Source organism: Neophocaena asiaeorientalis, unplaced genomic scaffold (genome assembly GCF_003031525.2).
Source record: "Neophocaena asiaeorientalis asiaeorientalis breed wild unplaced genomic scaffold, Neophocaena_asiaeorientalis_V1.1 scaffold111, whole genome shotgun sequence".
Lineage (NCBI taxonomy): Eukaryota > Metazoa > Chordata > Mammalia > Artiodactyla > Phocoenidae > Neophocaena > Neophocaena asiaeorientalis.
In genome coordinates this window covers 651,791-665,913 of record NW_020174994.1, presented here as the reverse complement: position 1 = coordinate 665,913, position 14,123 = coordinate 651,791, and the positions used below count along the sequence as shown (strand labels likewise).

Here is a 14,123-nt window from a genome sequence, read left to right as displayed (position 1 = left end):
GAAACCAAATTTACTCAGTATAATATTATGATCTCTTTCAGCTTTCAGATTTTACGATCTTAAGAAGGTTTTACATTATTAAAGTTAATGTTCTAAAATCTCCAAGGCCTCCGTGGTTTAGGTTTAGGTTTGTTTTTTCAAAAGAAATTCTAGACCTCTCCCTATGACAACAGAGAAGAGATACATAAACCTATTTTTGAAAGAAAGAATCAAGTTTTAAATGTTACATAGAATGTGGTGTATTTTTAACTTCCACTGTCATCTCAGATAAGTGGGTCCTAGCTCCAGAGAAGCCTGCTATTTTGGTGAGCAGCTGCATGGGTTTGAGTTCACAGCCAAGGCAGAACCAAACTACTCTGATTAAAAAAAGGAGACAAATATGAGGGGCCCCAGATACTGAGAGGAGACTGAAGACAGCTGTACTGAGCACTGAATGGGGAAAGGAGAGATGATAAAGGCCAGCAGCAGAGAAAGAGAACTTTGGGGAAGAAAAATGTCAAAATGGGATTTCATATTGTTTGCTATGGAGTTTGTGAAATAAACTTCCTCATTTATATCCCCCACAAAGTCTTCATTCAACTCTATCTTGCTCCCTAATGCTTTCACCTGGGGGGTTCTTCAAGGGAGCTTTAAGAGGAGAAAAAGAGAGCCACTAACATCTGGGTTATATAAACTTTAAAAAGAAATTAGGAGATGCCACTGAAAAAAAACCCATGTGCAGAGTTTTGAAAGTACTATAATTTCCTGTTATTTCAAGATGCACCTCATTTGGGGAAATAGTCACCATTTAGAAATTCAACACAAAAAATTGTATTCATGCAATGTAATAATTGATTACAATGGAAAATCACTTATAAGAACTACAGCAATGTCACGGCTCACATACAGAAACCAGCGCATTGGCAAATGGACGCTTCCATTTGCAAAGCTGACATGCAGAATGGCCCAAGAAATGATCAGTCCAAGACTTAAGACACTGAAATTAATTTATTGGGGTGAAACTATTTTTGAAACACTTTTACTCTGAGTTAGCACTGTGAGCTAAAAATTAAATCAATTTTAAACCATTTGCACTGAGTCCAAAAAGTACTGAGGCTACTCCCATTAGTTTACCTTTGAATTCATTGTCATTTAAGCCCATAATAGTGTGTTTTATTAACACTGTTTAAAAAAAGAAGAATCAATATTTTTAACCTCAAATTTTCCTTTCAAATATGCAGATTTCTTCATATAGACCCTGAATAGCTGTCCCCTAGACCCAATGGTACCATCATAACATAAATTATTTACATGGGCTGGAGGTAAAAAAAAAAAATTGAGTTGGTGCTCTGCCTTGTGTTTAACCACAGAAGTCTCCACTCCCCCTGCAAGTCCACAGGCCCTGATGAAGATGAAATAACTCAAAGCAGGGTTCATCTGTTCTCCCATGTAATCAATAGAATTCCAGAACCTTGCACGTTCCCACTCCCCCACTTACAAGAAGCACACAGACACACTAAATACGTGTCAGCTGCAGATTCATTAAGTTCAATGACCTTGGGCATTTTTTTGTTGAGGGAGCTCAAGGACAAAAAGAGCATCTTTAATAAGAATAATAAGCCACTGTTACCCAAGACCAACATTTGGGATCAAATCCAATACAGGGGGATAACATCCATGAATTACTCCTCTCCTGAGTAAGTTATTGCCAAGAATTCAACAGCAAATGATAGAGCTTTTGAGCACAGGTCTACATACCTCTAATCTGGGAGGACAAAGAAGATGGGAAGAGTTCCTTCAGAGCTGCCTGAAAGGATCTGCTAGCCACACTTCTGAATCTCTGCCCAAATTTACTCAGGGAATTCTGCAAACCAAAACTGATGCAGATACTTTACAGATGAGTGCAATATCGCTAGTAATTGCAGTATAAAACTTATAGTCAAACTGTTTCAAATTATTGATGTTTGGGGATTTACATGTGTCACTAATATATTTTTTAAAGCAGAACATTTTGGGGTTTTTTTCATATTGTGCTATGATTAAGAAAAGATAAACTTGAAACTTGCTGGTTGGTGGTCTGACATGAAACCCTTGTCTCTGGAAACTCCCATGTGTGACGGAAGTGAAACCTTTCATGCTTTAGTCAATATGCCCAACCTGTTCCTGCTCACTCTTAAACCTTCTGATAAAAGTTGCTATCAGTAGACTGAGCAATAATGCTTCAAGTTCCAATTACTTAATATAGGAAATAACAGGTTCAATGTAATCATTCTCAGTGGAGTTTGTAAATATATCACAAAAACCCAGTCTTATGGAAAAGGGTAACTATCAATGTAGAAAGATGAAGAAACTATACTTTAAAATTAAAATTTAGACTAAATATCAAGCAATAGGGAAATGGTTATGTGAATTATAAGACATGAACTCAAAGGAATGCAGCCCTTAAAAATGCAGCCCTTAAAAATTAGGTATATAAAGACAATAGAAAAAGGTTTGTAAAACGGTAATGATATGATGTGAAGTAAAAATGGAAGGCGGGAATTCCCCGGCGGTCCAATGGTTAAGACTTGGTGCTTTCACTGCTGAGGGCCCGGGGCTTGACCCCTGGTCAGGGAACTAAGATCCCACGAGCCGTGTGGTGCAGCCAAAAAACAAAAAGTAAAAAGAGAAGGATAAAAACATATACACACAATTATTAGAAATCTTGGCATAGAAAAAAAGACAGAAAGGAAATGTAAGAAAATAGTAATAATTACTTTTGGATAATGGAAGCATGAATGTTATTTTCTTCCTTCTACTTTTTCCTACTTTCCAAATTTCTCTTAATGAACATATGCTACTTTTATAATGGAAAAAAACCCTACATACTAAAGAAAAAAAATGAAACGAAATTTTCTATACTAATATCCAGTGGGAGTTATCACTTAAACCAGAAAAGTTGATTAAACAGAGAGAAAATTTGCACCTACTGAAATAATATATTTGTTTGCATAATTATGCAGCATCTAGGAGTACCAGACTTGAAGAGTACAGACAATATTCTGCAGTAAAGAAAGCCCTTGTCTCTCCCTATAAATACTCACAGTTTCCAAATGAGAAATGATTGAAGAAGATTGATGGGAAGAGTTCTGTGAAAGAGTCTGGGAGATTTAAGCCAAGTGTACCAAAGCTCAGGAAAGTATAAAGTGGAATTTGTTACACAAAAAGCTGATGGGCAAGAGCAGTTTGAAATCCAGAGAAGGCGGGAAAACATCCCGCCTGAAAGAGGGACGACTGCACCAGAGCATCTGAGCTCAGATTGTTCTAAGGCACAAGTGTAAGTTCAGAAGATGTTAGGGAAGTAAAAACTACTAAGAAAAAGTAACGCTGACTTTATTTGTTCATAGTGACAAAAGCCACTATGCCAACAGCCAGCAAGATCAAACAGAGAATCCTGAACTGAGAATCCAGAGGCCAGGCTTATCGCATAGAGCTCATTTTCTTCTCGGCTCAATTCTCTCACCTGTAACTAAAAGCAGTGCCATCCAATAGAAATAGAAGGTCAGCCACACATGTCGACCAAAACGGTAATCTTAAATGTAAAATAGATAGCTAGTGGGAAGCAGCCGCATAGCACAGGGAGATCAGCTCGGTGCTTTGTGACCACCTAGAGGGGTGGGATAGGGAAGGTGGGAGGGAGACACAAGAGGGAGGATATATAGGGATGTATGTATATGTAGAGCTGATTCACTTTGTTATACAGTAGAAAGTAACACACCACTGTAAAGCAATTATACTCCAATAAAGATGTTAAAAAATAAATAAATTTTCTGGTAGCCACATTTAAACAAGTTTTTCAAAAGGTAAATTTAATAATATGTTTGACTTAACCCAATGTATACAAAATACTATAATTTCAAAATGGAATCAATATAAAACAAATTATTAATGACATACCTTACATACTCTTTCTGGTACTATGCCATCAAAATCTGGTATATACTATATACTTAATAACACATCTGAATTTGGACCAGCCTCGTTTCAAGTGCTTAAGAGCCACATGAGACTAACGGCTACCTAGCTGGGTAGCAGAAGACCTCCACACTCCTTCCCTTGTCCCAAATCCATACGACTAGAAATGCTGATGGGACAGAACAAAAATTGGAAGTTGCACAAATACATGAAAGTCAGAAAATGATTCAGAGTTGAGGATAACACATGTAATGGGGAAAGAAATAAAAGATGAAAATGAGAAAAATTAAAATCTGAATTTCTGAAGGAAAGAAAAATATGGCAAAATAATTATTGATTGGCCATGTGTTTGACTAAAAATGTGAGCCTTACTACAAAAAAAATGTAAATCGGCATTACAGAATTATTCCTTTGTGAGGATTTATGTGAAAAACTATGCTTATCATTTTAAAAAAATTAATGGAATTCCTTCCCTTGGATGTCTTTTGAAATTTGAGAGATACATGCATAGAGATACAAGTGTAGGTAAAGAGATGGCCTTGACTAGAGGTTCTCGATTGTGTCTGCATAGTAGAATCATCTTGGAAACTTTATAAAACACCAGAGCCTCCCCTGCAAGCCCCTCACTTACTTGCTCTGGGCATGGCTGGGGCACAGATACAATGGGCAGCCCACGTTGAGGAGTGTCATATGGGATGACCTCTGCGGGAACTTTCAGACTCCCTCTCACTGCCCCTTACCTGCCCAGGTGCTCTCATGGTGGCCAGTGGCCCAGGATGTTAGCATAACCTGAGAAACCCTCAAGAGACACACTAAGTATCTCCTGGTACGTTTTCCACAGGTTCAGTCAGCAGACGGCACTCGTAGCCTGGGGGAGAGTGTGCACTTCCTATACAGCAGGCACAGTAATTTCTAGAAATTGGAATTGTTCGCTTCTACTTAGTTTTAAAACTTAAGTCACCAAAAGATTTTATCAAAGGCTAATTCAACACCTATTTCTTAAGCACTTTCGCATATTTAACAGATTGTAGACACAGAAGATTGGTCCTGACTGGAAAGGAATATAAGTAACAAAACCTTGAAAAGGAAGGCTATAAAGGGAGAGTTTTGTCTCTCTAATTATTGTGTGGCTTAAGTTTACATAGAACATAGATGAATAATGCTCCAGGCACTAAAAGTGAGGATATATATATTTATTCACATATAGATTACATTTAGATAAAAAATATATATATATTATGTTTATATTTCTATAATTGTGTACAAAGCCCTTCAAATGCAAAATAAATAGAGAAGAAGTGGTCAGACCACGAAGTCTACATTTACACATCACAACACGAGTAGGTAAAAGGTTAATTTAGGTTCTTACTTGCCATGGAACTCTGGACAAGTCATTCCTTTTCTAGGCCTTAATCTCTCCATCTCTAAGAAGAGGCACTATCACCTACACTCTGGGGTTTTATGAGAGTTAAATGTGGAAGCACTGGAGCCCACGCATGGTAGTTGCTGAATAAATATATGTTGAATCTGAATGTAAATGCCATGTTCCTTGCTTCTGAGCGCAGGAGAAGGGAGACCTGAAGGCCAGAATGACAACTAATTGCCCAGAGTAGCACATCGATCACTTACACAGACCAGGTTTCCTGACTGGTGCTTTCATCGTACCCCCTTTCCCTCAGGAATCTCCTCCCCGAAGCTGACCATGCCTCCCCTCCCTCCAGGACAAGCCAGTGAAGGCTCCTGCCCTAGCCTGAACCTCAAGTCCAGAAGCCCTCTGCCAGAGGACACAGGGAAGCCACAGTACTTAGAAGTGCCCACCCCAGTGTGATACCCACATCCAGCAACATCTGGATGCCTCTGATCCCCTCCAGGCTTTTTACTTTATCTGTGCATTATGACCCATTGGTGTCTAGCATAGACCCAAAAGCACTTTCCTAACATTTTCCATTAACGTTGCCATGGGATTAAGTATGCATTAACTACTGTCTTAGATCAACTTCCCTAAAAGCAGATCCTGAGATGAGGATTCATATGTAAAGGGTTCCTTAGGAAATCACTTCTGGGAGAAACTGGTAAGGAAGATGAGAAGCAACACATGGAAGGGGAAGAAGCCACGCGAGGGTATGACTGCAGGCAAAGTCCCATCCTCAGCCTGATCTCAACAGGCACTTGGGGTGCTAACTGCACCTCAGAGCTTGTCCAACTTGAGGCAGGGGTGCTGCTCTTTCTTACCCCTGCACCAATCGGTCATTGGCTCCAATAGCCCAAGGACAGTGCTCTGAAGAAAGTAGCAAATAATGCAGACAGGAGCTGAGGGTGAGCACAGGAAGACAGTAGTGGTCTGTGCAGAGCGCTGAGAGCATCCTCTATGACCACCAGCTCCAAAAGAGGACTCAGAGCTCCCTGGGCTATCTCAAATCTAAGCCCATTTGATTTCTCCAACTTCTCAAATTCCAAGAAGTGAAAAGCCAGTCTCCATAGCCTGAGAACATTCTGCAAAGACCACAACCCCAGCCACTGGAATTGGCTAGTAATGGGACTCAGCAAAATTTTACAGATCAAGCTCCTCTGGTAGATTGCCCTCTCAGCAAGAATACTTGTTACTGCTCAGTTTGAAAATTCCATAGACACTGTGCTAGGCTCAAGGGACACAGACATGATCAAGGGAGATGCCCTAAAGGAGCTCACAGTAGAAGGTAATCTTACAAATGGAAAATCTTGTGTGATTTTTAACCGAATCCCAAAGAATACTCCATTCTCAATGATGTGCTTCTACCTTCAACATCACAGGATCAGCAACAACACTTTTCAAAACATCACCCCATATCAAATTACAAAGAGATGTTACCTCATAAGGAATAGACAAGAAGCTAAATGAAGCCACAAGGAAGTAAGACCAATGCTACTTCTAATTATAATGACAACGATAGCTAGCATGTGTGGGACACATACAATCATCAAGTTTCTGAATATCTAAGTTACTGGATACTCCCATGGCCTCCAGGTAGAGGTGTCAATATCTATCACTGCCCAAATATTGTCACAAAATTTAACTGGTAATTTGAGAGACATTAAAAGATATGCTCAGGCTATTAGTTCAAATTCATTATGTAATTGTACATATTTTTAACATACTTCATGAGAGATGATACTTCAAAGTAATGAGACTGATTATCAAATGTTCCTTGGGGAATTAGTCAGATCATATTGTCAGATGTAATTCCCAGTCAGAACTGCAAAGCTTGAGGAAATCAGGATAGGCAACAGTCCAGCTCAAAGTCACACACTACATTAGCTTACAAAGAGTCACCACTTCTCAAGAACTTGCTCAAGACCATAGAATTATTCAGGGTCAGGACTAAACTCAAGTCTCCCTGAGCGCAAAACCCATACTTTTAAACACCATGCTGTAGTGGCAACAATTCAAAACCTGCTGACATTGGAAATGAACCACATGGTTCCAGGCATCTTTATGGCTTATCCATGTCACGTCAAGATCACACTTTCAGAGGCTGTGTTTCTACAACTGTGGTTTTAGATTAAGATCATTTTTTTTCACTGTGCATTTAATGCCATTTTCTAAAATAATCCAATAAGGAAAACTATATGTATTCATTACATTATTAATAATCAGTCAATGTTTTGGTTGCAGAAGGAGATTAATTACTTTAATCCTACCAGTTATTGTCTAGACTACCTAGCCCCTCTTGATATCCATTTCTTGGAATTTTCCATCTCATGTGACTAATATGTTTTATGATATTCCCTTTAAAAATTACATTCTTCACAGTACCCAAATGCTTCAAAATCATCAGCAGATGTGATTGGCTGCCAGATTAAAGTACAATGTTACAAATTTACTTTGTCACATGTTAAAAAAAAGGGACAAAGAAAGAGACTAAGAAACATGGAATGAAGGTTTGAAATTTCCCTTTTTGCTAAGTTTTCTGGAGGTGTTTTTGCTGTTGTTTGTGTATAAATACACATTTTAAACCATTTCAGATTCAAGAACCATTCCCGTGTACATTTCTTTATAGATGGATGAATTTAACAGCAATTCAAGATCTGTGTTATGGTGGATAATTCATTCTAAACTCAACTATCAAGTTAATAAAAAATGCTTATCACTATCACGTGATATGTGTTGAAGTCTCTCTAGCAATATTCCCAGAAATTACCAAAGCAAATAATTCAAATACATTAAACATCTGCTACAAACATCACATGTGTGCCAGTTCTAAATAGTATTAGATCTAGAAATGAAAAGTAACAATAATATGTCTGTGTTCCACAAAGGAAACTCCAAAGGAATTTGAAGTAAAAGTTGAGTGGGTAGCACAAACATTTGCTGAACTTAAAAAAGAGCCATGAGGATACAAAGGACTTACACTGTAATTTGTAATAAGTTAAAGGGGGAGGGGTTAAGAATCTGCCTGCCAACGCAGGGGACACGGGTTTGATCCCTGCCCCGGGAAGATCCCACATGCCACAGCGCAACTAAGCCATGCGCCACAACTACTGAGCCTGCGCTCTACAGCCTGTGAGCCACAACTACTGAAGCCCACGCGCCTAGAGCCCCTGTTCTGCAACAAGAGAAGTCATGACAATGAGAAGCCTGTGCACCGTAACTAAGAGTAGCCCCTGCTCGCTGCAACTAGAGAAAGCCCACACACAGCAACAAAGACCCAACCCAGCCAAAAATAAAAGCAAATAAATAAATTTTTTTAAAAAGTTAAAGGGGGAAAGAAACATATATTCAATTAAATGAGAAAGCCACCAATTGTCAAGACCTGTTTTGTGACCAGACATCTTAAAAATAGCATAAAGAATATATTTCTTACTTGCTGTCAATGAGCACTTCAGATTGCCGATTATTCACTTGATTATCACTCTTGTGGCGAAACTGAAAATCAAAGTGTTTGTGAAAAAACATATTAAATCATACTTTTTCAGCACAAATAGTGACACTGAAAATACTTTGAGTTCATCTGCTTGGACAATATCACCATCAGTCTAAAATGAGCATGACTTATGCTTACCTTGGACCCAGCTCCACATGCTCTAAATCTGAATCAAGACCCTTCCCACTAAACTTCATGCTCGGTGTCACCAATGCAACAAGTCTAGCTACATGCTCTTCCAATTCCCACACATTTATAGTTGCTTTGAAGAAGACAATGTGCCCTTTACTCTGCCACACAGTTCCAGAGAAAACCATACATTAATTTTGATGTCTTTAACAAGGAACGGGGCTTCCATTTCTCTCACATATGTGCTCAATACTTTACTGGAACATCATTCATTCTGTTTTATGGATTTCTTTGAAGTCAAGCAATTACTTGTAACAACATGTATTCTTGTTCTCCAGAAATTCTAATTGTTAACAGTGATCTTATGAAATACTGAGCATTTAAAACAAAAATCAGAATACAATACTGAACCACATTTGGTGTGGATTTATGTTTTTATGCCCAAGTGATCCTATTTCTTATTTTGTATTCCAGTAATGAAAATATCTTATATTGCTTAGAAGAGTCCACATATTATGAGCCTTCTACTAAACTCACAAATTAGCGGCCATTCAGATAAGGCTTTCTACATGAGCTGCCAAGACCAGATAGTAATAGGCTAAAGTAGAGATAAGATGTTATTTCAATCAATTAGCCTAAATGCACAGATGAACAGGAGATAAGAAATTTTGATTTTATATATTATAATCATCAGGATTATTACTTTTTCCTTTAAAAAAAACTCATTGTATCAATATCACAATATATAGATTGCTTTCATTAGCCCTTCCATTTTTCAACGTCCCTCCCAAATTCATCCCAATCTTTCTATTAGACTATGCTCAGTGCCTACAATTACACTGATTGCCAGGTATAAGTCAATGAATATTACTAGGGAAATAAAGATACTTAGCATTGGTTAACATGAAAAGAGTTTATAGTACTGGTAGAGGAGTAAGTTAAGCTAGCCCATCCTTGGCATGCAAACTTCTTTCCACCAACACTGCCATAGACGGGAACATCATTTTGAGAGAATATATAATTTGACAGGGGTGGATAGTCTCTGCTCCTCCATACCTACACCCTGTCCTCCTACACTCTGCCCTGTGCCAGGGGAAGCTGACCTATTTAATCCTTGCCCTTTGGCTATTGATCGGGCTTGGCCACTGACAGAAACTCATGGGGCCAGAGGAGAGGAAAATGGGGTATGTATTCCTGGCTTCTTTTGAGCTGAGTCAGCAGTGGCCACTTCCTCTACAGGTAGCCCTCAGCTACAGCTCCAGGTCCAGCAATTGCTTCCTCCTTTTGCTCCTTCAGGTCTAGAAGTAGTATTGCCACCTATGTTGTTGCTACCCTATGTGCTTTTTCTCACAACCCTTTAAGTAGTCCCTTCATTATTAATCTTTCTCCAATCTACCCCCATTCCAAGGTGACATGTCTTTCCTGCCAAGACCCTGACTAACCGGCCCATACTATCACAAAAGTAAAAGCATATTCAAGCATTAACTGCAGAAGACACAAAAAGAGACTTAGTATTTAGTCACGTCTGTATCTAACCTGAAAATAGTCCCCTACATTGACTAGCTGGCATCACAGAAAAGGACCAAGCAGTTTACCACCTAAAAGCTGAGGGGCCCACTCTCTGGGCCTCAGGATGCTCAGGCTTTGCCAAGGGGTCTTGGGATTGGCACAGATGGAGTCTGGAAGGACTAGAAACAGTAATCCCACATATGAGTTCAGAGGAGATATAAATCTGTCAGTCACTGGCAAATAGAGAGCTACTGAGGCTAGGGTACAGGCAATCACCTAGGAGAGAATAGAGCTTGTCTGGATTTAGAATGTTTGGTTTGCCCAAGGCTTTGTTTTAAATCTTTGAATTTGAATGACCTTTGGATTATGGAGACTTCAAAACTCTCTGCTGTCTTATACCTTAATTATTTACATTAGTTGCCCGACTTTTGAAGTTATTTGATATCGTAATTTCTGGTATAATGAGCAGAGGATGTGAGAATGCCTAATATCTACCAACTCCAAAATCTTAGACAAAGACTAGAGATATAGGATAAATAATACTTCACTAGGTGGAAGCAGGTTTGTGATCCAATTCTGGTCTTACCACTAATTGGTTGTATGTTCATTAGAAAATATTTAGTTCCTTACAGGCTTTAGTTTCCTCAAGTATAAAATGAGGGTGTGAGTCTAGTTATTGAAGCCCCCTTGCTATTATCATAAACAGGCTCTGGCTCTATGACATCTATTTTAATCATCAAATAAGTAACCATAGAGTTTCTTATGGTATTTACCAAAAGAGCTTCATTCAAAAATTTCAAATGGATCTCTATTTTCTACTTCTGAGAGGTCACAATTGAAACTGAGACCTTAGGAATGCTCAAAAGCAAATACTTACATAATCATCTGTGGCATCTTTGACAGCTGTCATAGTTACCACCAGGACCAAAGGTACAATGGTGGTAAACCAGGTCAAGGAGGAAATTTCTGGAATCAGCTGAAACAAATATTTCAAGTAGTTTAGGGCTTTTAAATTTCATAAAGATAGCTTTCAATTTTTGTCAATTTTATGACTTGACAGAAATTAATGAAATGATATTCAGATATTTGTACAAATATGGAACAGCTTTTCAATAATTAAGTGTTTGCACTCAGGTATAAGACACATAGAATAGACGTATCATTGAAACAATTTTCAGACTGCCTGACAAAAATTAAATTTTTATAGCAAGTTGAGAAGCTTCTTGAAACCTTTCACAAATGATGATCTTTCTCTAGGATGATAAATGTCACCTATCTTTTCTCAGCTTCTCATTTCAACTTTTCACAGTTTTACCAATTCCCAAAGAGAGAATCTTTTTTCTTTTTTTTTTAGCGGTACGTGGGCCTCTCACTGCTGTGGCCTCTCTCCCGTTGCGGAGCACAGGCTCCGGACGCGCAGGCTCAGCAGCCATGGCTCACGGGCCCAGCCACTCCGCGGCATGTGGGACCTTCCCAGACCGGGGCACGAACCCGTGTCCCCCGCATCGGCAGGCTGACTCCCAGCCACTGCGCCGCCAGGGAAGCCCAAGAGAGAATCTTTGAGCACCTACCTTGCACGAGACACTGTGCCAAGTACTTTTAGATATTATGTCATTCGATCCTCAGAGAAGTTTTTTGAGTTAGATTCTGTACCAGAGGTGTTTTGCACAAACCCAGAGTGCTTACATTCCATGTAAATAGCACCCTGAGTGCACAGCATAGAATACACTGTGAATGGCAGCCTGGAGTCAGGAAATGCCACGGCCCTGGGTATCATATTCCCGTTTTATTAAAAAAAGTATCTGAGAAGTCCAACAACTAAGCCAAGAACATACACTGTTAAAACTTGAACCTAGGTCTATTTAACTCCAAAGCTTGGACCTGTACCTGTAAAGCCACCCATCTGAGAGAGACATAGTGACAGTTGACATGACTCCCTTACAAAGGTAGTTTTCAAGTGGGGTTCATTTTAGAGCTACGTCAGGGCCATCAGGCGGGGAAGGATGGGTGGAGATGGTCAGTGTCTGGCAATCAGGCCCCATCGAAACAGCACTACAATAAATTTATGGTAGTGCTGTTTTATGTAATTTTATGTAATAACTTCCAAATAAAATTAAAAAAAAATAAACCTCAAAAGCCTCTGAAGTACCAACAAAAATATTAGGCTGGGTGGCAGAAAAGCTGGATTCTAGTCTGAGTTCTATCATTAACTCATGGTAAAACCCTTACACCTCACTTAACTTCTCCAGGTCTCATTTCTTCACCAATAAAAGAAAGGAGATTGTACTGAACCATCCCAAAGATCCCTTCCAGATAAAAAACTATCTGAACAAGAGCCTTTGGCCATAAATAAGAAACCCATTAGAGAAATGAGCTCAAAATTCTAGAACAGTGTAAAGGGTTCTATGAAGAAACCAAAATTCATGGGGGAAAAAGAAAGTCTCCTCAAAAATTATAAGGTATATTTTCACTGTTTTTTTTTTTTCTTGTTCAGCATCCAGTTCTTCTCAACTCTACCCTTAATTCTTAAAGAACTACCCCACCCCTCTACTTGTAATTTTGTACATGTAATTTTGGTGGACTGATTCCATCCAGCTGGCTCCTAGGTTTTGGCATGTGATCTAGGTCAAGGCAATTCCTGAGCCACAGTGATTGATTTAGGATAGGAAGGTAACAGCATGGTCCAATTACAACTAATCCCAAGACTTGCTGGAGCAACAGAAAAAGTGATTCATTCTCATTCTCTCTCTCCCTCTCCCTCTTTACTCGTCCCCCTCCCTCTTCCTCTCTCCCCTTCTCCCCCTCTGCCTCTGCCTCCCTTTTATGTGGGAGTTGAAGCTAGGAGAATAAAAGTCTAAAGTTGTCAAGAATCACCAAGTAGAGAGGGCCTGTAAAGTAAACATGGAGGAAATAGAAAAAGAGAAGTTACATCCTATTAAAATAGTTTGCCCATGAATTGTCATACATAAAATACATTAAGTGAATTTAGATGTCTACCACTTACAACCAAAAGATTCTTAACAGTTATTCTATTGAATAAGTAGTTATTCAATTAAAGAAAAAATAGTACTCAAGGTATAATCCAGATTGTACATATCTAGTCCAGCTTCTTATTTTCTATAATTAACGCATAGCCCAGTACATTCTGAATCTACCAGTTTGATCTGATTAAATCACTCTAAAGTAAATACTAGGTAAATAACTGGCTAACATGAGTTGTTTATATGTATGTAAATTCTTTGATTTATGCCTTTTCTTCCTAAAATATCAATAAAAGCTGAAATTTCATTTAGGTTCAAATTTTAGTCAAATGGGAAGAAAAAGAAAGGTTTCTAACTACCAATTAACCACTCAAAACTATCAAAAATAGTCACAGTGAAATAACACATAGCATACATCATTTATTATATATATATATAATACATCATTGTTCTTAGATGCAAATGAAATTTGCCAAATTCAGTTCCACAAAGTTAGGCTCTTTGCTTCAACTCTCTCAATACCCATACTGTGAATGTGATAGGGAGATAAAGAAAGGAAGGAGGCTATGAACAGTAATTATTAGGCTCTGGTTTGGTTCAAATAAAGTACAAGTCAGCATTTTTAAATGACCTCAGTGTTTAAAATGATGAATGTACTAGTTTTTACCCA

The 14,123-nt window shown here is 38.6% G+C and overlaps 1 protein-coding gene across 10 annotated transcripts in view; it reads right to left on the bottom strand.

Annotated features, from left to right (window-relative positions):
- ATP8B4 (ATPase phospholipid transporting 8B4 (putative)) overlaps positions 1 to 14,123 on the bottom strand; it is a 287,386-nt gene that overhangs the window by 154,669 nt on the left and 118,594 nt on the right. For all 10 annotated transcript variants that reach the window (XM_024761880.1, XM_024761893.1, XM_024761884.1 and 7 more), the window contains 2 exons: positions 11,350 to 11,448; positions 8,775 to 8,836 (listed from right to left, as the gene is read on the bottom strand). In XM_024761880.1, coding sequence (XP_024617648.1) covers positions 8,775 to 8,836; positions 11,350 to 11,448 — 161 coding nt within the window. The remainder of the gene's footprint in view (positions 1 to 8,774; positions 8,837 to 11,349; positions 11,449 to 14,123) is intronic.